The 22152-nt window shown below is 46.0% G+C and overlaps 1 protein-coding gene across 2 annotated transcripts; it reads left to right on the top strand.

Annotated features, from left to right (window-relative positions):
* The first annotated feature begins 435 nt into the window (after positions 1-435).
* ZNF76 (zinc finger protein 76) lies at positions 436-21250 on the top strand. Of its 2 annotated transcripts, none has more exons than XM_034767507.1 (15): positions 436-773; positions 1098-1286; positions 4871-4951; positions 6554-6631; positions 7457-7659; positions 11750-11824; positions 12636-12752; positions 13887-13962; positions 14335-14460; positions 15588-15767; positions 16561-16794; positions 17193-17320; positions 19141-19293; positions 19387-19500; positions 20167-21250. In XM_034767507.1, exons 2-15 carry the CDS (start codon positions 1214-1216, stop codon positions 20269-20271), a joined length of 1743 nt encoding a protein of 580 aa, XP_034623398.1. In that variant the 5' UTR covers positions 436-773; positions 1098-1213; the 3' UTR covers positions 20272-21250. The 2 variants fall into 2 exon arrangements, with proteins under 2 accessions (XP_034623398.1, XP_034623397.1); XM_034767506.1 differs by having other exon boundaries at positions 436-601; positions 20167-20303.
* Positions 21251-22152: the final 902 nt, after the last annotated feature.

Below are 22152 nucleotides of genomic sequence, written 5' to 3'. Positions count from 1 at the left end.
CAGTTAGTGTTTTGCCCCCAGAGATCTAATAATTCACAGGTAAAATGCCAAAGTTTTAAACCTATGTGCTAAATTTTAAGTCATTTCTAATTGCACTTCCCACAAGTTTCCTCTGCCGCCCATCATCACAGCTGCTATCTTGGCTAATGCCACATTGGAACTCTTGGCTTTTGGAAATTGCAACACAGTGATGCACGATGGTAGTACGGCGCATGCTGCCCCTCCCATTGCTGCTGATCTAGGCATCAAGGTTTGATTTACGTATGACATACTTAGATATTACAGTGAGATGCCATAGAAAATCCTAAGACATATGATCAGTCCCTCTCATGGTAATAAAGAGCATAAACTGCCAGGCTGCCCCAGAAATAACTTTTTTTTTTAAATCCCATAAATCTAGGATTTAAAATAATTTATTGATGGAATGTAGAATGTCTCATAAAAATGTCATTGCAGGGGACTGGACAGCTTAGGGAACTGATCCTGGGATACGGAAGATTTTCTTCTCTAGGTCGCTGGTTCATATCCAGTCCAAGTTGTTAGTGACCCAACATTGTTAGCATTTGAACGCTATTTGATGGCCTTCGTATGGGATGATTAGGTGGGTTTCAGACCATTTCCTAGTTGGTATTTTGCCCATATCGCAAAAACTACCACATCGCTTGATGTTATTTGTCCCTTTTGGAGATGGTCTCAGAAGATAAGTCAGCAACTGCACAGACCTTTCGCTTCTACAAGGGCTTGTCTTTGCAGAAAAGTTCTTCTGGAATAAGGTAGGGTGTGAATTGAAAGCACATTTCTGCAGTAGTTCCTTCCTCATGTGGGCACTCTAGTTCTAGATTTTAAAATGAACTGTTTACAATGTACCTGTAGAGAGAAAAAAATCTGCCAACTCACTTGACAGCTGAGCTTTGTTCTCCCCATTTTTGTCCACAGAACTGGGCTTTGAAATTCACATGACAGACACTGGAAGGATTATGCACATTATCCGATAATAACTTTTCCCCAAACTGTAGTTTGACATCCACCCATTTTTATGTGCAAGTACGAGTGTGTTTTGGGGGAAAATATAGTTTGAAATGTTCTTTTTATCTAAGATTTGTAAAAAGAAGAAAACTCCTTGCCTATTCCAAAAAGCTCCTGCTTCTAACACTCTCCAAGTGTGTGCTGATTAAAGTGAAATTCATGTCTGAGGAGCAGTCATCAGGACACTATGGAGAGTTTGGGCCTGCAGGCAGTGACCCTTACTGATGGGACAACAGCCTACATTCAGCAGGCCATCAAAGGTAAGAGACCCTTTGAACTACTGAGCCTGACCTCTCTGATATGTTGAGTGATAGTGCAAAAATCACCCCTGTTGGCATCATACACATAATATTTGCTGTTTCCCTTGTTGACTTGGGCAAGGAGCTTGTGGTTGTCTGTTAGGTTTCACTGACTCGTATCGAAGAGGAAACATACCGCTGATCTGGAAAATAACAAACAAGAGCTAAGAGAGCTACTGAAACATAAACAGAGGATAGGTTCAGAATACAGTGATTGGCTTTCTCTCTGCAGGTTAGTTATAGGCTGCAACTTCTGACTCCTGTTGGAGCCAAGCTAGGTGTTTTGTATGACTAAGGAGCATAGAATTTGGTTTACGCTAACACCTTTCTCACTGAAATGAGTAATGCGTTAAGTGTTGGTTAGTGAAGTAAAGCTGACACGAAATGCAACGTCTATTATTTTACTTTGGGAGTTATAAAATGCTGCCCTCATGCAGTCTCTAGGAACTTACACAAAATACACACTCCATGCAGTATTGGATGTCAAATTCATAGTCAAACCCATCCATTAGAAAGATGCTTTGTGTGTCCCACAATCTCTCCATCTTGGGCAAAAGCCTGAGGGAATAGATAGGCCTTGTGCTGTACCCTGAACGTCAGCAGGTGTGAACTGTATCCGACCAAGGGATAGGTAGTGAGAACCAGAGCACAGAGTTCTCCACCTGGGACACCCAGCCCCAGGCATTCATTGCTAGACTGTTAGCAGGAGCACCCAGGCTCCGCTCAACTGTAGCAAGAGAGTGCAGGGAGGTAAGTGGGGCGTTCATTCAGTTTGATTTGCAGCATTAGAACCTATTTTATTAATGTACCTTGTTGGCCAGGACATTAGGATTATCCATGCTTTTTTCAGAAATAGCTGCAGGATGTGTGTCTTCTCCCAAAGAGCCACAAAGGATGGGTACAAGAGCCCTCCGCTTAATTCTCTGATGAAACATGGCATCTCTTTATAATATACATCATATCTGCTACTCTGCAATGTCAGCATTGGGTTTGAATCAGACCTTTGGCCCAGAGATAAAGGTGCTGGCCCAGATGTACGCCCAGGCACCTCAATGATTATTGCAGAAAACCTTCTCTTCTCTAAAGCTATGAATAACTGTGTTTTTTAGTTAGAGCAGGCACTCCTGGATTCTCTTCCACTGATCTGCTGTGTGACCCCAAGCAAGTTTCCTATCTTCCTGTCGCTCAGTTCTCCCATCTGTAAAATGGGGATGATAATACCTCGCCCACTGGTATGTTCTGAAGCTTAACTAATTGAAATCCTCACATGAGAAGAGCTGAATGAATCCAAAGTACGATTATTTTCATTATTGCTCACGTCCTCTGACAGGCTTCCAAGGGAGTAGTGGAATCCCCATCACTAGGTTTTAAAGAACAGATTGGACAAAGTCTGTCAGGGGTGGTTTAGGTTTACTTGGTCCTGCCTCAGCGCAGGGGGCTGGACTAAATGTCTTCTCGGGGTCACTTCCAACCCTACATTTCTATGATTGCATAATTTCCCTACTTATTTGAATGAGAGCAGTTTATTTGAAAGAATTTATATACCACCCAGCATTTCTACATTCCTGGGGAATGACTTCTGGCAGAACATAACATTTCCTTATAGAGAAAAATTTCCTTAGTGATCCTTTGATCAGTAGGAGAAGGCAGCCCCAGTTCACATAGTCCTCCATTTCTGATTTTTCCTTCATTATTTCCAGTTTTAATATGCTGCCTGGAGAACCTCATTCTGTATTTTAACTGGTCAACAAGTGTGTAGGTAGAACACAATTGATTTCTGCTTTGATCAAATCTATAATCTAAAAACCTTATTATAAAGAAGTAAACAAATAAGTTTTATGTAACAGCAGGCATACATTTCTTGGTCTGAATATATAATGGACTCCTACTGGGTATGTCATTTCCACATACTTTTATAGTTCTGTTGACAATGAACCTTCTTAAATGCAGATAGGCTTAGTTCTTGTGGCAGTTTCTCTCCCTGGTCATATACTGGTGCCTGGCAATAGTCAGAAATTATTGATTGATTTAAGGTGGTTTGAGGTTCGAACTAGATACAACCCCCACCTCCCTGTTTTTTTTTTAAATGCTAGAGTAATAGCTCCAAACTCTATCTCTTACTGTTGTGGTACTGCAGTGTTCTGAGTGATTTTCATAGGGACTGTGTCTACATCTGTGTTTGGAGTGCTCATGTGCTAGGAGCTGTACGATCCTGACTGGGCCCTGCTTCTGGGCCCTACCTACTTTCGCCTACTAATACCAACTAATACTAATAGCAACTTTCTAAGGAGTTGCCCCAGTTCTGGTGGAAGATTAAAAACATTTAGTAGCTCCATGTCATCTGTATAAATATCCCAGGCATCCAGGTGTACATCTGGAGGCCCTGAGGTACATTTTAGAAAGTCAAGGGGGCCCTGACCTTTCTGCTGTCTGGCAACTTTGCACTGAGTCAAGGTCATTGATGTAGTTTCATTTCTCCTATCTGAAAACATAAAAATGAGTTGTAGGAGTATTGAAGCAGGGATTGAAAATTACACTGATCAGAGATCTGGCATTTGCTCTTTAGACCTGCTATACAGAGGGAGTAAGGAAAGCTTTAAGGTCAGAAATCTCACAATTCACAAACCAAAATTGTGAGAAAGGAATGTTCCATCGCATGGATGTGTGTCATCCTATGCATACAATACATGCTTATAGCTCTTGTAAATCTGGCAAGTCATGTTCTTCTGATTACCATCTTGCTTTCTTTTCCACTTGGATTCACCAAGTTTCTTTCTTTATTAGATTTATATAAATCCTAAAAAGGGGGTGCTTATCCATATACTCCAGACACCTTTGACATAACTTAAAAATACATAGGTTAGCAGTCCCTAGCTTGAGATCCCCTGGGGCTCTAGACCCAAATGCTTTGCACCCTTTGAAAGTAGCATGGGCTTCCATAGGTTACTAAAATGTCACAACTGGAAATGTATTTCAGAAGCAAGATGGTAATCCTAATTATACGATTGTAAGGTTCATTTCTCACAACCTGCCAAGGCTAGAGGCAATTAGTGCTTCAGGACCTGTAAAGTTTTACAAGAATTGGTTCTTGAGCAAGAGAAGAAAAATAAGCATTCAGTCCCTCATTTATGCCATTAAGAGGCCCCATCAGTTGCTGGTTTAAGCCCTAATGGTATTTGCTAGAGCATTTTTGTTCCATTTACTTCTCTTTGTTTACATGGCAAAGAGAGCTGGCAAAAGAATCCTGTACCCTGTACATAAATGATGGTTGACATTGCCTTAGACTGTTTCCTCCATTCAGACAACATAGGAAAGAAAGGTTTAATCTTCTCTATGGTATTCATAAGTGTACCCATTACTATGGTTCTGAATGCAAATAGGGATTGATAAAATAATGGCCTCATTTGGTGACTGTGATCCCATGAGATTATTTCCCTTTAGGAGAAATAGCAAAGGGTTATGAACAGAGGGGAACAGTCCTGTGTGCTGGAAGGTTTATCAGTACTGCAGTCAGTGATGATGGTTTTCTTTTCACACTGTTGCAGGAGAGAAGCTGCTTGAAGGGCAAGTGATTGAGCTTGAGGATGGGACGACAGCTTACATCCATCAAGTGACAGTTCAGAAAGGTGAGGAGGATGAGTTGAACTTGGGTAACATTTGGAATGTATCCCTACTTTGCTAGAGGGACGTTACTAGTGTGACTCAAAGCTGACCTCCTTGACAGTTAGATCCCATCTCTAAATTCTAGCCTCAAGGAGTCCATCTGTGTGTGATTTATCCCCCCTACCTATTGTTTTAGTGCTGAATGAAAATATAGATGTTTTTTCTGTAATATGTGACTTCCTGTGAAATGTGCAGTAAACTCATCCGAGGCCAAATTTGCTGCTGATGTAAACAGATGCAGGTTAAAATAGTGTTGACCTGTCCTCTGTATCACAGTGTGTATCTGTCTGATCACAAACCTGATAAGTTCAGTTCACTGTGAGTCTTTATATATAGTCTCTGTCACGGAGTGTGGGGGAGTCAGGGCCCTGAACCCCCCACTTTCTGTGATTCACCGTGACTCAGCCAGCCAGTAAAACAGCAGGTTTATTAGACGACAGGAACACAGTCTAAAACAGAGCGTGTAGGTACAGAAAACAGGACCTCTCAGTCAGGTCCATCTTGGGGGGTGGGGAGCCCAGACCCAGGTTCTGGGCCTCCCCCCATCTCCCCAGCCAGCTCCAAACTGAGACTCCCTCCAGCCCCTCCTCTGGCCTTTTGTCTCTTTGTTCTCCAACACCTTCAGTTGGCACCTTGCAGGGGAGGGGGCCCAGGTCATTAGTTGCCAGGAGACAGGGTGTCAGCCATTCTCTGTGCAGACAGCCCTCTAGGGCTCTGCAACAATCACACACCCTTATCACACTACCTAGATACTTAAGAAATGCATAGGGGAAACTGAGGCACCCACACAGTATTCAGAGAAAGCATTAAGAACATTCCCACTTCATCACAGCCTCTGTGTCCATGTGGTGTAAAAACAACATTAGGGCACTATACGTTTATCCGTGAACAGTCAGACATGAACTCTTTGTAAACTATTAGCTATATTAGACTCTGGAATAGTCTCCCAAGAAAAGTGATAGAAGCCCCATAGCTTGGGTCATCAATAGATATGTTTTCCTCTTGGATTTGAAATGAGATGGTGTTAACACAGCTGAGAGGGGAAGGGAATTTGTTTCACATGATAGGAGCTACAGAGGATAAGAACCTTGCACCAACCATGACAAGGTGTTGTAAAGGAACAGAGAGAAGTTAGCTGCTAAATAAATAAAGGGAATTAGAGACAGAGGATGGGTTTATGACTGGAGTGTGATTCAGGATACTGGGGCTCTATTATCTGACCTAAAACTTGTTGTATGACCTTGGGCAAGTCAGTTAATCATTGTGTGCCTCGGTTCCCCATCTCTAAAATGGGGATAGTTTCATTTCCCCATCTCACAGGGATTTGGGGAGAATAAATTAACTAATGATTGAGAAGCTCATTTCCTGCAGTGATGAGTGCTGTAGAAAAGCCAGGAAAGTAGAGGGCAGCTCAGGTAAGTCCATGGTAGGTTTTAAAAATGAGCAGGACATTCTTGAACTGAGCTTTATATGTGCTCTGCTGTATGGGGAATTGAGCAAATTGACTCTGAGCTCTAGACATGAAATTCCTCACTCTGGTATCTATGGGTTGTGTTGATTTACAGAGTCTATAGCTTTTGAAGATGGGCAGCAAGTGGTGTTGGAAGATGGCAGCATGGCTTATATACACAACACACCTAAAGGTAATTATTAATTTTTCCATCCTCTCCCAGGGTCAAGCATCTAATGGATTAAACAGAATATTGCGGGTTCCTAAGAATGTAGCTCGGGTGATGTAAAGTGTAGGAAATCCAGATGTGACTGTACTAGGGTGACCAGATAGCAAGTGTGAAAAATCAGAACAGGAGGTGGGGGGTAATTGGCAACTATATATATAAAAAAAGGCCCCAAATATCAGGACAGTCCCTATAAAATCGGGACATTTGGTCACCCTAGACCGTACCATCAACAGTAACACAATGTGAAAGCCACATTCTGGCCCATGTTGCTACTAATAAAAATCTATCAGGTTCACTTGGATTAACCTTCAACCAAGGATTCTTAAAACTTTCCCTGCTAACTCTGCATGTTTTTTGTAAATGGAGGTTATTGGCTCTGTCGTCATCTCTAGCTCTGATGTGGGTTATGGCCCAGCAGAAAGAGAAGGGCGCAGAACTGGCTCAAGACTCTTACCTTCTAGCAGAGCTTGCAACACGGGGAATTATTGTTGATACATGAAATAAAAAAGGTCATTCTTACTATTGTGAATGGATAAATATTAATAGCAGCATACTGATAATGGGTACTGATGGGGTGGTAATGTGCCTTTTTAAGAGTGCTTGCTTCTCCTATACAGAATAATTACACACACAAAAATTAAGTTAAAAGAACATTAAATTTGAAAAGTCAAGCTCCCAAAGGTTAGGGAATGCCAGGATTACGTTTTCCTGTGTCAATAGGTACATAGCAATTGCTAATAAGCACTCATAGGCTTGACTATAGCGTTTGATTTCTGTGGTCCCCTCCAGAGGGTTATGATGCCAATGCTCTGGAAGAGGTCCAGCTGGAGGATGGCTCCACTGCCTACATACATCGTCCTGTTGTCATGCCAGCTGGCAGCACCATCCTGGCCGTGCAGGCAGAAACAGGGCTGGAGGAATTGGCTGGGGAGGAGGAAGATGATGCCTTTGATGCTGATACCATTAATGCTCTCAAGCAGTATGCCAGCAAGGTAAGGATGCAGCACTCCTTTTACGGTCTCGCATTATGGCTGATTGGCAGGTGGGAAGGAGCTGATTCCCAGACCAGATCAGGACAGGGGGTTAAGTAACCACAACTGCCTGGCACTTCTGTATACCAGCTTCTCAGTGAAAGTGCGGACTTTTAGAAGAGAAATTACACAGTACTCTTGTGGGAATGTAGCTAATGATGTTAAGATGGGTGTTTAACGGTCCCATAATACTGTTAATGAACATTTAAAGACTCCCATTAGTATTGTGGAATACTGTTCCCCACCCTCTCTGTTAGCTGACACATGCAGGGAGGTACCTAGCTAGAGGTGTGGTGCTGCTCCTGGGTTTCCACTGTGCGTTGGGCTATTTACATATAATTGGCTGCAAATACAGCACCGACCAATGAAAAGCCAGATCAGGAAAAAGCTGGGTTTAGGATGTTACAGGATGTGTTAACCAAGGTCCCAAAGCATGAAATCATAGCAACTGGGTGATTTTAACGCAAGGGATTGAAGTAGCAATGATGGGTCAGACAAAGTTATAGGCAAGTGTGGCAGGGATTTGGACATGAACCAAAATGGTGAATGATTAGTAGAAATTTGCAGCGTGAACAACCTGGTGGTAGGTGGAACAATGTTTTCTCATGAAGAAATTCATAAAGTGACCTGAAACTCCCCAGATGGTACTACAGAAACCAGATAGATCACCTCTGCATGTCAAGAATGTTTTGCAGCTCGTTGACAGATAGACTTGTGTGCAGGGGAGCAGGTGTGGGCAGTGATCATAACTTTTGTATCGCTAAATTGAAGATCAAGGTAAAGAGGATGGTGCAGGTTAAAAAAAGACCCAAACACAAAAAATGCCTTTTAGCTTGAACTGAAGAGCAGGTTCAGTGTTCTGATGGAGTGAACTGAAGAAAACTCAGACTGATACTCTGTGAAAACATCAGTGTGTGCTATCTAGAAAGTGCAAAGAGTTCTAATAACGAAATATGAAGGGGAAGAATGTATTTGCAATGCTACTTGGGCAGCAGTGGAAAAGAGAAGTGCAAAGCAAAATTTGAATCACGAGACATGAATAGACAAGCAAGTGGCAAGAAGACTACAGAGCACTAGATGGAGAGGTAAAAAGGAGTGCTAAGAAGAAATAAAAGGGCAAATTGATAGAAAATGTCAAGAGTCTGAAGATACCAACCTCATATAAGACAATAAATCAAACAACTAACAGGGAACTTGAGCAATATTGGAAACCCTATTAAAAATGCAAACGGAAAGACTCTTAACACAGAATAACAAAGAAAAAGATAGGCAGAACGCTTTCTGGCTGTTTTAAATAGACTGAAGACCTACCACTAAAGTTCATTATTGATGTAGTGTCTATACAATGGAAAAGGTTAGAAAAGCCATCAGTAAACTCAAAAATGGGAAAGCATTACTGGAGAGATGCTTAAAGCAAATGATGAAACAGTCCTCCAGGATCTCTTTGTGTTTTTTAATAGAAGATGGAATGGAAAAAAAGAACCCAACTCATGGAAGAGAGGCTCATTGTAATATTGCCAAAGAAGGATGACATTACCAACTGCCATAACTGGAGAGGGATCACATTGCTTTCAGTGACTGGGAAAATCATGTGCAAGATTGTCCTGGAACTTGCTGAGAACAAATGGACCTTCAATTCAGAGAGGAACGAGCAGGATTTAGTCCGTTGTTGTTATGTGCAGACCGTATTGTTCTCAGATAGAGTGGCAAGCACCTTTTGTGATTAAAAAAATGTTGATTTCAAGAAGGTTTTTGTCAACTGACACAGAAACCATCTTTAATATATTATGGAATATCAGCAACAGAATAATCACAGCTCTATGTGATAATGCCAAATGTGCAGTCAGAGATGGGGACACCATCAGCCAATGGTTTGCAGAGACAACTGGAGTAAGGCAAGGGTGTGTTATGTCCCCATTATTGTTTGCACTGGTCATGGTATCATGAAGAAAGTGACCGCAGAAGGCAACCGAGGAATTTTATGGACAAATGATAAAGCACAATTGGATGACCTATTTTTTGCTGATGACACTGTTTTGCTTAGCTCAACACATTGCTTAATGGAAGAAATGACCCAGCTTTTGGCAGACAGAGTGAAACAAGTTGGTTTGTTCATCAACAGGAGTGGGGGGGGGAGAGAAATTGCTATCAATATCCTAAAAATAACCTTTAGAGTAGATGAAGAAACACTAGAAAAAGTCAGTCATTTTATCTGTGTAGGGTCTGAGACGTGCAGTGATGGTGACATGCTGGATTTCAAGCAACAAATATCAAAAGCAGCACACAACCTTCAAAAACTTTGGATAAAGATTTGGAAAAGTATCATGATAGGCACTGATACACCAGTATGAATTTTTAACACTGGCATCATGTCTGTCATCCTTTATGGAGTTGGGTCATGGAAATCTACAACAGAAATTGATACGAAATTGATTCCAAAATATAAATGCCATCAGATTCCATTGGGAAGAGTTTCTTAGAACATCAGAAATTCGAAGTAGAGCAACCCAACCTAAAGCATCGCATCTGGTAAGAAAAAGATGGACTTAGAGAAACATTACACAGAACAATAGAGAAAGAAGCCTGAACGGACTAGCACAAGACTAGGAGAGTCCACCAGTTTTCTATTTATGGATCTGAGAATGTGGGAGGATAAAGAAAAGAAATGCAGTTGCGGAAGGAGCAATGAAATGCAGTGATCTCTATACAACCTGGATTTTGTTTCATTGCTTTTGTTCTTTTCCTCTAGCCACTTGTATGTAATTTCATTCTGTCTTATCTAAATTCCCCTTATAGTTTCAATTGGATACAATATCCTTCTTCACTTCTTGGCTGAAAATGTTGTGAGATGTTGCTGTGTGCTGTTAAACAACTGCCATCCTCTAAACTAGAAGTGGCTGCATTATAGTGGCAGATGAAATGTATAGTTATAAAGCATATGTGATTCTTCTGGATGGAAAGTGTTAGAGAAGTGTAAGATACTGCGAGAATATGTTTCTAGGACCTATGAACCTGCTTTATATTCCTGATGAGCTGCAAATTTCACCAGCAGCTTAAAGGAGCTCACAGACTCTCCAAGTCCCAGCCTTTGTTTCTGTGGTAAAATACCGCATTCATAAGCGGGCATTTAAGTTCACTGTTAATTTTTCTCTCTCCCTTCCACAAACTGTAGACTTTCTTGTTTTAATTACATCAGGTGATTGTCTGAGCAATACACACTCTTAATGTTTGCCAATAGAAGTATCAATGATACATGTTTCTCTTCATAAAGGGATTGTTGGTTAATATGACCGACGTAGCACACCAAGATCTTTAATATGGCCATGAGACTCGTAACATTGCTAAGTCCCAAATGTGTCTGCTTGATCCAAGTGGTTGTGGAGATTACCAGTCCCAGCATGCAGTGCTCCATCTTAATTTGTGTGGCCTTAATATGAAGTATTGAGGGCAGGGACCTGTAGTCTTCATACAGTCCACCTTTATATTAAAGATGTGAACAGCTGCAGTGAACTCCATTTTATTTTTGGGAATGGTTTTCAGCAGGGCCGGCTCTAACTTTTCTGCTGCCCCAAGCAGCAATAAAAAGCGCCGCCCCGCCGAGCCCCCCGCCCCGAGCGCCGCCGGAACCCCTGAGCGCCACACCCCGCACCGAGCGCCATGCCGCCGGAACCCCTCCCTGAGCGCCGCGCCCCACACTGCCGGAGCACACCCCCCCGCAGAATGTCGCGCCGCCACCCCAAGATTGGCTGCCCCTTACCAGGTGCCGCCCCAAGCGTGTGCTTGGTTGCCTGGTGCCTGGAGCCAGCCCTGGTCTTCAGGCTCCCTGCAATTTACCAAGGCAACCTTCAGGTAGGCAAAGATTGGCTCCTCTATTGCAGACTGTGCCAATGTGACAAGTTATTCCATCACCAGTAACAGCAGCTGTGGTATCTAAAAAATAGCAGCCCGGGTGCACTCCGCTGGTATGAATGTCTCATCGCTTGGTTATGGCTCATCCGTTCTGTGCTCTGCAAACGGGCATGAGCAAATGGTACGGTCTCTCCGCTTGCAGGTCTCTGAGGAGCAAGAGAGAGTGAATAGCAGCAGCCACTTGAAGAATGAGGCTTCTAACAATGCCCCTTCCCAGGTTTGTACTTGTCAGTGAGATGTTCCTTTGAATCAGCTCAGGCTAACTTGCCAGCCCACCACTTCTCAGGTGTGGGTTGGAGAGGGAGCCGTAAGTGTTCCTTGTTTGACTTCACCAGCTACATGGCTAATCTTTTTTCTAGTATGGCTATTTTTGTTGATATCACCTCCTTATAGAGCTGTTTTCTTCTGGGCTTTTTCAACATCTGAATGTTGTGGGTCATACATCTTACAGACTTGCAGTTTCATCCTAAAAATGTACTAGCCCAGGCACAAAATCTACTTGTCCACCCTGGGCGATGAGGGCGCTGGGAGAGTTAAAGATATTCAATCCCCTTGTCAGTAAATGGCTTATGATGGGCAAAGAGGCCAGTAGAATTTTTCAAGGCTTAAAATTAGGATTACAAACCTGACATCCTTATTCAATTTGAGATATGGTAGATAATCATCTGAGTAATCCTTAGCTCTTCTGTAGCACCTTTCATCAGAGATTTTCAAAGCGCTTTGCAAACTCTGGTGTAAGGCTGGTAAATATTGTGAGCCATATTTTACATATGAGTAAACTGAGGCACAGCGCAGTGAAGTGACCTGCCGAAGATCACCCAGTGAGCTGGGAAGTGGAGCCCAGAAATCATGACTCCTGCTCCCCTTGACTCCCCTGTGTATGCGCCACTGTACATTTGTATGCACCTGAGACGTATTTTCCAGTGGGATCACTGTAGAAGATGAGGGTGCAGGGGTAAATTCATGTTGGCCTTGCAGGGTCTCTTGTGGTGGTTCTTTAGGCTTAGCCTCGCTGTGCTTCTTGGCAGGATCTGCGGGAAGAGGAGATGCGCAGCAGCGGAAAGGGGCAGCAGGTTGGTGACAGAGCCTTCCGTTGTGGTTACAAAGGTTGCGGTCGCCTCTACACCACCGCTCACCATTTAAAGGTAAGCCAGCTGATGCACTGACACCAAAAGCTCCAGCCAGAGGACCATCCCTTGCTATAATAGCAGCTCACCGTGCTCCCATGCAGGGGATTGAGAGACTCAAACTTGGCTCCATGAGGGAAAAGGCCAGGATTCCTGGAGCATGGCACTCTGCAGTGACTTTCTATGGCCATTTTGGGAGGTGCATCCAACCGTGAAGAGCCAGAGGGATGGGGCTTGTCACCTGGAGGAAAGCTGGTGTCTTGAGAATATGCACGTGAGAAGAGATGAGGAACCTTGAGGGGTTTAGAGGAAGGGGGACTTAATCCTGACAGTTGACTCTCGTATCTTTGGTTGCTAGCTGCAGTGTTTTCAAAGCAGAGCTGATGGCAGGCAGTGTGTCCTTTGCAGCAATGAGAGGGATCTAAATCCTATCTAAGCATTAGAAACACTTGTTGTCCCGCTATCCAGCGTGTAGCTTGAAGTAGAACACAGCAACTGTATAAGGTCTTATCTGCGCTAGGATAAAAGATCTTTTATTGGACCAACTTCTCTTGGTGGGATGTACAAGCTTTTGAGCAACACAGAGGTCTTCAGGCCTGGGCAAGGAAGCAGAGTGTTGGACTAAATACAAGCTTGCTCAGATTGTTAAGAAGAAGGGGTAATGCATGTTGGATGCAGTCACTTGAAATGAAATTACCTCACCTACCTTGTCTCTCTCATATTCTGGGACCAACATGGCTACAACAATACTGCAAACAATGTAGCGTCAAAAGTGTATTGTAAAAACGTGCTAGCTCGGGAGTTGTATTTTTACCACGAGTTAGTTGGTTGAAGTGAACCCTAGCAGGAAGCCTAGGATTCACCCCAGCTGGCTAACGTATCTTAAAACCCAATTTATTCTGTTACCTAGGGGTTTAAAATGTCTTCACTAATCCTAGCCTAGACCAGGCCTAACAGCACACAGCTGCTACATGGCAGCTTAGCACAGGAAGTGAACAGGAACCCCATGTCTGACTGATGTGAGGATGGGTGGGTTGGAATGTAGGTCGCAAAGCAGCTGGAGAGTCCCAAGTGTGCTCCTTTCCCCAGATCTCCACATGCTGCTGCCTCATCTAGTCTTGGCTTCATGTTCTGTCCCTTCTCCCTCTCCAGGTGCACGAGCGAGCTCACACGGGCGATCGGCCGTACAGGTGTGACTTCCCGAGCTGTGGGAAAGCATTTGCTACAGGTAATGGTTGTAGATCATGTGCCGAAAAACTCTGTCCTGTGCACATGAATCTCACTCCTGAAGCTGCCAGTTCTGTTGTTCCGAGGAAGCTCAGTTTTTAAGGCCTCATTCCTAAGACACTCTTTCTCTCCCCTTCCTCCCCATTGTAAACTGCTTGGAACTCAGTTTATCTAACTTGGAAGGGTGAAGGACTAAATGGCCCCTGCGGGGATTTGAAACTGTGTTTCCAGGCAGTCCAGGTGTTCCATCCCTTGACCTTCCAGGACACGGGACAGAGCTTTGACAATCCATGGAGTGAGACATTGTCCATATATTCCCATGCTACGTGCAGCAGATTGCAACACGAATTTCCTGTGACCTCTTCCCTTGCAGGGCACGGGCTGAAGAGCCACGTGAGAACGCACACTGGTGAGAAGCCGTACAAGTGCCCCGAGGACATGTGCAGCAAAGCCTTCAAAACCTCGGGGGACCTGCAGAAACACATACGCACACACACAGGTGGGCTGCACTGCCACGTAGCAAGAGGTCTGAGCTCAGTCCTCCTCAGTCTGAAGGTCTTGATGACAAGGAAGCACGTGTCCATCTTGATTATTGTTCATTAGGTGTGTTATGATAGTCTCCAGGAGCTCCCATCCTGAACCAGGACCCCATTGTGCAAGGCGCTGTACAAACACAGAAAGACGGTCCCTGCCCCAGATTGCTTACAAATTAAGTACAAGACGAGAGACAGCAGGTGGATATAGACAGACGGGCATACAAGGAAACAATGAGACAATACTGTCTAAGCCAGTGGTTTTCAACCTTTTTTCATTTGCATTTGCAAAAAGTTTCAAATGGAGGCATGGACCCCTTTGGAAATTTTAGACATAGGCTGCAGACCCCAGGTTGAAAACCACTGGTCTAAACAGACGGGACAGACACAGGTCATGGAAAGAAGACACAAGCAGTGTGAACAATGTGACACTAACAAACAGCGTGTCAGTTCAATTATTTTGTTGTTGTTCTGATTTGCGTTGCTATATGCTTACATGCTGGATGAAACTTCCGTATCCTTAGATCCTTCCCAGCAGTGCTGCATTGGTGTCAAACTGAGACAGACAAAAGCACCATGAACCTCAGCTTTGCAGTCTGAGGCATGATAACAAAAAACAGTGGAAGGTGCTTGAAGCATTAGCTTGTTTCCTACAGAACATGTCTGCAATTGGCAGCCTCATCAGGGAGAACTGAATTGACCATGGAGACTTTGCTTCCCTCCTATGCTAAGAAGAAGTCCCCAACTGTGCTGTCTTCTTAGCCTTAAACTCACCTAGTAGAAAGAGAGCTTTTCGGGGGATAGACGTTGTCAAGCATCGGGTTGGGGGGAATATGAAGAAGACATGTCAAAAGCATGAAGCCATTGTGTATGCCTTGCATGCAGCCCATCCTTTCTGCTTATTCTTGTGCACAGTGCAACTTGGATTCTCCGAATGCCCTAAAGCCTTGGAATTGAGGGACTCTTCAGTGTAACAGACATGGTGGCGGGGATGTGCTTGATCTCTGTTTCAAACTTCGGGGCGTTGTAGGGAGCGAAGGTCAGTCTGACTGGCAGAAGCCATACCCTGCCTTTCTTCTTTTTGTTGATGAAGGTGAGCGTCCCTTCAAATGCCCGTTTGAAGGCTGTGGCCGCTCGTTCACCACCTCCAACATCCGTAAGGTCCACATCCGGACACACACAGGGGAGCGGCCGTACATGTGCCCCGAGCCCAACTGCGGGAGAGGCTTCACGAGCGCCACCAACTACAAGAACCACATGAGAATTCACACAGGTAAACTGGGGGAGAGGGTATAATTCCCCCTGTAGGAAAGACAACTGAGTCCATAGCCAAGTGACAACATTGCCTGTACCTGGCTGTCCAGTTCCATAGATTTCTATCACCTGGCCAGATTTTCCCTTTCCAGATTTTGAGGGTAGGTAAGGCAGTGAAGGTCATAGGATTCGCTTTATTGGGCCAGTTTATTGTTCCATCAACTCCAGTATCCTGCTTCCTGCTGTGTTGATCAGAGAAAGGCAAAACAATCCTCTGTGATGGACCTGCACGGTTGTACTGCAGGCGAAAAGCTCCCTTCCTGACACTGACCTTCTGTCACTTTTTATGCCCGGAAACATGGTAGCTGATCGCCCTTACCTTTTTAAACTCTAGTAGTTAACTGCTGCGGGGCTGAGGTTCTGTAGCCCACTTCTCCCCTGTAAAATAGACCAATAAAATGCTCCATAAAGGTAGCAAAGGCTCTACAGATCCGTGCGTCTATGAGAGAGACACACCAGGCCATGCAGAGTGGAGGGAGATCTGCCTGGAAAATGCTTCACAGAGCCCAGGACTGGGAGGCAGAACTAATGGAGTCTGTTCTTGGCTCTGCCATTGACTCACGGGGTGACCTTAGCCAAATCCTCTGGCTTCTCTGTGCCTTGGTTTCCCATATGAAATGGGGTGAATCCCTACGCCGCCCGTTGGCAGGGTGAGGATGAATGTAATGCTTGTGCCAGCTGCAACGTTGACAGCATGCCTAGTGCTGTTGTGGCCCCACCCCGTTGCGTGACCACCTCTCTCCCTGTCCTAGGCGAGAAGCCGTATATGTGCACTGTGCCGGGCTGCGGGAAACGCTTCACTGAGTACTCCAGTCTGTACAAACACCACGTGGTCCACACCCACTGCAAGCCCTACACCTGCAACAACTGCGGGAAGACCTACCGCCAGACCTCCACGCTGGCCATGCACAAGCGCAGCGCCCACGGAGAGCTGGAGGCCACAGAGGAGAGCGAGCAGGCTCTCTATGAGCAGCAGCAGCTGGAAGGTGCAGGCCACGTCCTCCTGCAGCACCGGCAGGGCTCGGATTAGACAGTGCAACAAAGGGAGAGACTGAGCCCCCCCAGCCTGGGCCTGCAGCCCCTCCCTTCACTCACCCCCAGTTCTATGGGGGGAGGGAGACTGAGCCCCCCCCAGCTGGGCCTCCAGCCCCTCCACTCGCTCACACCCAGCTCTGCAGGAAGGAGCCCCCATCCTAGACCCGCAGCCATTCAGACGAAGCCCCACCTTCCAGACCCACCTTGTGCCATTGTCATTATGATCCCATGCTCTTATCTGTTGCGCTGTCCTATCCTGTCAGAGAGCAGGTAGATCCCAGGGTCATAGAGATAGTGCCACATCCAGATGCTGCCCTTCTCACTGGCACTTCCTTTCTCTTTTGCCCAGCTGCCGCGGCTGCAGAGCAGGGCCCCCCGCTGAAGCGCCAGCAGATTGCTTTCCTTTCAGAGGAGGAGGAGGAGGAGGATGGCATACCTACCCAGGTTTCACTTATCTCTCAGGATGGAACACAGCAGGTACAGAGACCAGGGAGAATTCAGGGTGCAGCTAACAGAGCTGGTCACTGCCTCTAACAGCCACATGTTCTTCATCCTCCTGGACAGCTGTCAGGTCCTTTCCTTTACCGTTAGGTAGACATGGTCAGTCACTCGCGTCAGGGTGTGCGATATGGGCCAGGCTTCATCTTAGCTTTGAGTTTAGGGTTGATTTTTGTCTGAGTGCTGTGTGCTGAAAGATGCTGGAGAGCGGTGGGCTGTAACCATCAATCTGGTGCAGTCTGGGCAGAACCAGTTCAAGCTTCCTCCACGCCTCCCTGCCCTCATGCATCAGTTTTGACATGGAGGGCAAAGGAGGTTTCAGTTTCCTTGACCTCTGCTGAGAGTGCCGCTAAGAAAGTGCTTTTTGTCCTGTGGGAGCTGCCTGAGGCTCACCAAACACATTTGCCATTGGCCACTGAGCGTTCATCTGGTGGTAGCAGCTTTCAGTTTCTGTTGGCATTGGCTGGATTTGGCTTGTATTTTGCTTGCTATTTAAATTACATCCCTGTAACCACTGGCCATGCCCCCTTGCTGATCAAACGCAGCCTTCTGCAGCAGGGCTTGCGGGCTAAATGTGGAAGCCTGTTTCTGCAGCACAGGACTCAGAAAGTAGCTGCTGAGAATAGCTCCTCAATTTGCTTACATAAGAACATAACATAAGAAAGGCCGTACCGGGTCAGACCAAAGGTACATCTAGCCCAGTATCCTGTCTATCGACAGTGGCCAATGCCAGGTGCCCCAGAGGGAGTGAACCTAACAGGCAATGATCAAGTGATCTCTCTCCTGCCATCCATCTCCATCCTCTGACAGACAGAGGCTAGGGACACCATTCCATACCCGTCCTGGCTAATAGCCATTAATGGACTTAACCACCATGAATTTATCCAGTTCTCTTTTAAACTCTGTTATAGTCCTAGTCTTCACAACCTCCTCAGGTAAGGAGTTCCACAAGTTGACTGTGCGCTGCGTGAAGAAGAACTTCCTTTTATTTGTTTTAAACCTGCTGCCTATTAATTTCATTTGATGACCCCTAGTTCTTGAATTATGGGAATAAGTAAATAACTTTTTCCTTATCCACTTTCTCAACATCACTCATGATTTTATATACCTCTATCATATCCCCCCTTAGTCTCCTCTTTTCCAAGCTGAAGAGTCCTAGCCTCTTTAATCTCTCCTCATATGGGACCTGTTCCAAACCCTTAATCATTTTAGTTGCCCTTTTCTGAACCTTTTCTAGTGCCAGTATATCTTTTTTGAGATGAGGAGACCACATCTGTACGCAGTATTCGAGATGAGGGCGTACCATCGATTTATATAAGGGCAATAATATATTCTCAGTCTCATACCTTACGAGGCTGACATAGAAAATTAACTAACTGCTCCTCATGAGCATGGCAGAAGATGCTTAAAGTGGGAAGGAGATGAGGTCAAATGATGAGAGCTGGGGACTGGGAGAAGGACTCCTGGGTTCTAGTTCAGATTCTGCCACTGACTATATGTCACCTTGGGCAAGTCACTTTACCTCTCTATGCGTTGGGTCATGCATCTGTAACATGGAGTCATGGTCCTTCCCTTCTTCATGGGAGTTGTGCTGCCAAGCTCAGGAATTGCTTAAGGTCTTGCATGGGAAGCATTGGAGAAAAGCAAAGTGGGATAAAGAAGAGGGGCAGACAGAGGGGCAGCTGGTTCCCCCACAGTATCCTCTTTGTCCAGCAGGACAGCCCCCTTGGAAACCCACCTGGGTGCAAGTTGTGCCCTGTTAACCCTTCAGTGGCTGTCCATTTTTTTTCTCGTCACAGGTTAATCTGTCCCACGAGGACTTACAGGCACTGGGCAGTGCCATCAGTATGGTAACGCAAAGTGGCACCATCACAATGCCACAGGAAGACCTTGCGGCTTCAAGCACACACACCGTCACCATGGTCAGTGCGGATGGGACTGAGACGCAGCCGGTACGGGCTTCTTTCTGCTTACTCACTCAGGACTGTTCTGGGCATGAAGAGGCCTTTTGGGCATGTAATTTTATTTGGTTGTCTGTTTTCCAGGTTACGATAGTCACCGCTGGGGCAGTGATGTCTGAAGCGTCAGCCATCGCATCCCTCCATCACCAGCAAGTGGCATTGCTCGCAACTGCCTGCGGCACTCATATTGCAGTGCAGGTACCATGTGACACCCTGTCCAGGGCTGAGCTTTGCTCCTGTGCAATCACTCTGCTCAGATTCCCTCCCCACTTGCATCTATTTGAGACCTGCTCAAGGTGCTTGCTTCAGCACCTGGATTTCATGGCGGCCTCTCTGTCCCTCTCCTCAGTGTTCTTTCCTTTTAACTCCCAGCTGTTTTCTGTGTCCACCTGTGAACTCAGCTCCCACCTGCCTTGTCCTGGTACCTTTCCTTGTAATATTTCAGTAACATCTATTGTTGTTTGTTATCTGCCTTCCCCCATCACCCATGATCTTCCCCCTTTCGAGGTACTGATAGTGCCTGCCTCACTCACAGCAGTCTCCTGAACACACAGCGCTCCATTACGCCCCACTGCACCCCCTTTTTCTGTCTTTCTCCTACTCTGCACCCATTGCCCACCGATTGTATTCCTCTCACCTATATATGTTTGTCCTTTCCCAGCACCCAGTTTGTCCTTCCCCTTTGCTTTGCCCCAGCACTTGGTATTCCTCTACCCTCTGCACCCATGTTCTCCACTCCTCCTCTTCTACCTCACCCCAGCCCTCTTGCATCTCTGCCCCTGGGCTGTCCTGGTAAAATACAGATTAACTCAGTCTGCGCGTTTGGGAGAATGATACCATTCGTTCATGTGTCTCCTCTTGTAGCTGGAAGAGCAGCAGAGCCTGGAGGAAGCCATCAGCATGGCAACAGCAGCAATTCAGCAGGAGTCTGTAACGCTCAATGCGGCCGTGTCTGAGAACGGGTGCTGAAGCACTGCGCAACCTGTGGACAGGGAGGCTTGAGTGGAGCAGGGATGGCAATCAAATTGCCCCTTGTGTTCAGTTGGGGGTTTCAGGATCTGAAACAGCCCCCCCAGCTGCTGCACAGAAGACAAACTGTAATGCCTGGTACAACCCGTGAATGCAGAAGGGGGTCCCTGATAACTGTTACGTGCATCCAGCTTGTGTGTAGGCAGGCAGCGAGAGCAGATACAGGAGCTCTCTGGGCTGCCAGAGTGACCCTGTTTAAAGGGCTTTCCTATCACTTACAGCGACATCTTTCTAAGAAATCTGGCTGGAGGCTTCAAAGCTTTCCTGGTTCCCGGGCAGTCACTCTGCTGCCATCCAGGACTATCCTGCTTATTTTCCAGGGACACTGACGTCCCCTGGGTCCGGAGCAGGGCGGAAGCTCTTGTGTTCCTTTGTGGCCAAGAATTGGAATCCCAAGGCAAGATGATCTGCTACACCCCGCATGGAACTGCAGAGACCATAGCTTCAGGGCACCACCGGGAGTCAGCGATCATTTTGGCGAGGCAGTTCCTGCCCTCTCTCACTAGGTGCTCCAGGGATGAACACAGATGGGCTGACATCCACCTCCCCCGGAAACACAAACACAAGTGGCACGTAAGCAGCATATGCACAGAAGCAATAAAGCCCCATCAAAGCAACCCCAGGCTGTCCTGGTCTCGGTGTTTTGGACGACGATCACTTCTTGACGCTGGAAGTCAGAGATTATCACCGGCACAAGCTGAGGGCGGCAGGATCCACATTAGCCTGGATGTGACAGCACTTCTCCCTTTCTCCTTACCCCCCTCCCTTTTGACTCAACAGCCAAATTCATTTCCAGACTCAGCTGCTGTGGGGAGCGTAGAGCACTCCACGTGGGCAGGCCAGCACTTCTCGGGGCACAAGCTAGAGTTAGATGTAAATAGTGAGTTTAAATAAAACTAATTAAAGTTTTTGTTTTTTTAAATATCCTTTCCTCTTTCTCTTTCAATCCCTGCAGCCCGTTGGGGGGGAGGGGGAAAAAGAGGGGGGTTGACATGTACTTAATAAAGCTTCTAAGTTTACATTCTTTTTCTCTTCCCTGCCCCGTCTTAGGGGCTTGGTCGCCAAACCAGTAAGGACCTAAGCAGCATCCCCTGTGCCTCAGCAATAGGCGATTGTGCCAATCAGCTGAACAGCGTCTCCCAGACGTCCCAGGAGCTTATTTCTCTTACAGGCTAATGTTAGCATTTGATTCCAGTCAGACCCTCTAGTAGACGGTAAAGAATCTCTCCCTAGGGAGCTGTCTCCCCTTTTCTGGGCCTGGGCTCAGCCTGAAGGTGTTACAATTTCTCTGTGTGCTCATTGGTCAGTTACTAGGCACCTTCCCCACTCCCATTCATTTTCTGTCTATCTAGAAACTTACATGGACCTTGTTGGTAGTGTCTGAGCACCTCATTGGTCGATTTATCTTCCCCACGCCCCTGTGAGGTAGGTCTGGATTATTATTATTTTACAGCTGGGGGGCGTTGAGGTTTAAGGAGATGAATTGACTTGTCCAAGATCGCACAGGAAGCCACCCAAAATAGGGAGTAGTGAATGGACAAAGGGACATGTGCCGTTGGCTTCGAAATCTTCACCATGGGTATTCCCAGGAGTAGAACCCAGATCTCCTCAGTTCCTGTCCAGTGCCTTGCCATTAAACCATTCTTCTTCCCCTAGGACTTGTGTAGTCCTGTTTGTTAGTAGGTTGTCTCCATCTCTGCGGAGGCTGTAAAAGGATGAAGATCTTGCGGGGGGCAGGGCCAGGCACGCAGCCTCCTCTGAGACACACCAATAACTCCACACAGACGGCAGACGCCTCTGCCCTTCTCCGTCACCTCCCTT

This window comes from Trachemys scripta, chromosome 4, assembly GCF_013100865.1.
Source record: "Trachemys scripta elegans isolate TJP31775 chromosome 4, CAS_Tse_1.0, whole genome shotgun sequence".
In the NCBI taxonomy this organism is placed as follows: Eukaryota; Metazoa; Chordata; order Testudines; family Emydidae; genus Trachemys; species Trachemys scripta.
This window is presented reverse-complemented; position numbering and strand designations above follow the sequence as displayed.

Bases quoted from the DNA above. Each gene is read 5' to 3' on its own strand.
- ZNF76 (XM_034767507.1), top strand. From the start codon at position 1,214: ATGGAGAGTTTGGGCCTGCAGGCAGTGACCCTTACTGATGGGACAACA. The intron at 6,632-7,456 runs GTAATTATTAAT...GGTCCCCTCCAG, and splicing joins TATACACAACACACCTAAAG to AGGGTTATGATGCCAATGCT. The intron at 11,825-12,635 runs GTTTGTACTTGT...GCTTCTTGGCAG, and splicing joins CTAACAATGCCCCTTCCCAG to GATCTGCGGGAAGAGGAGAT.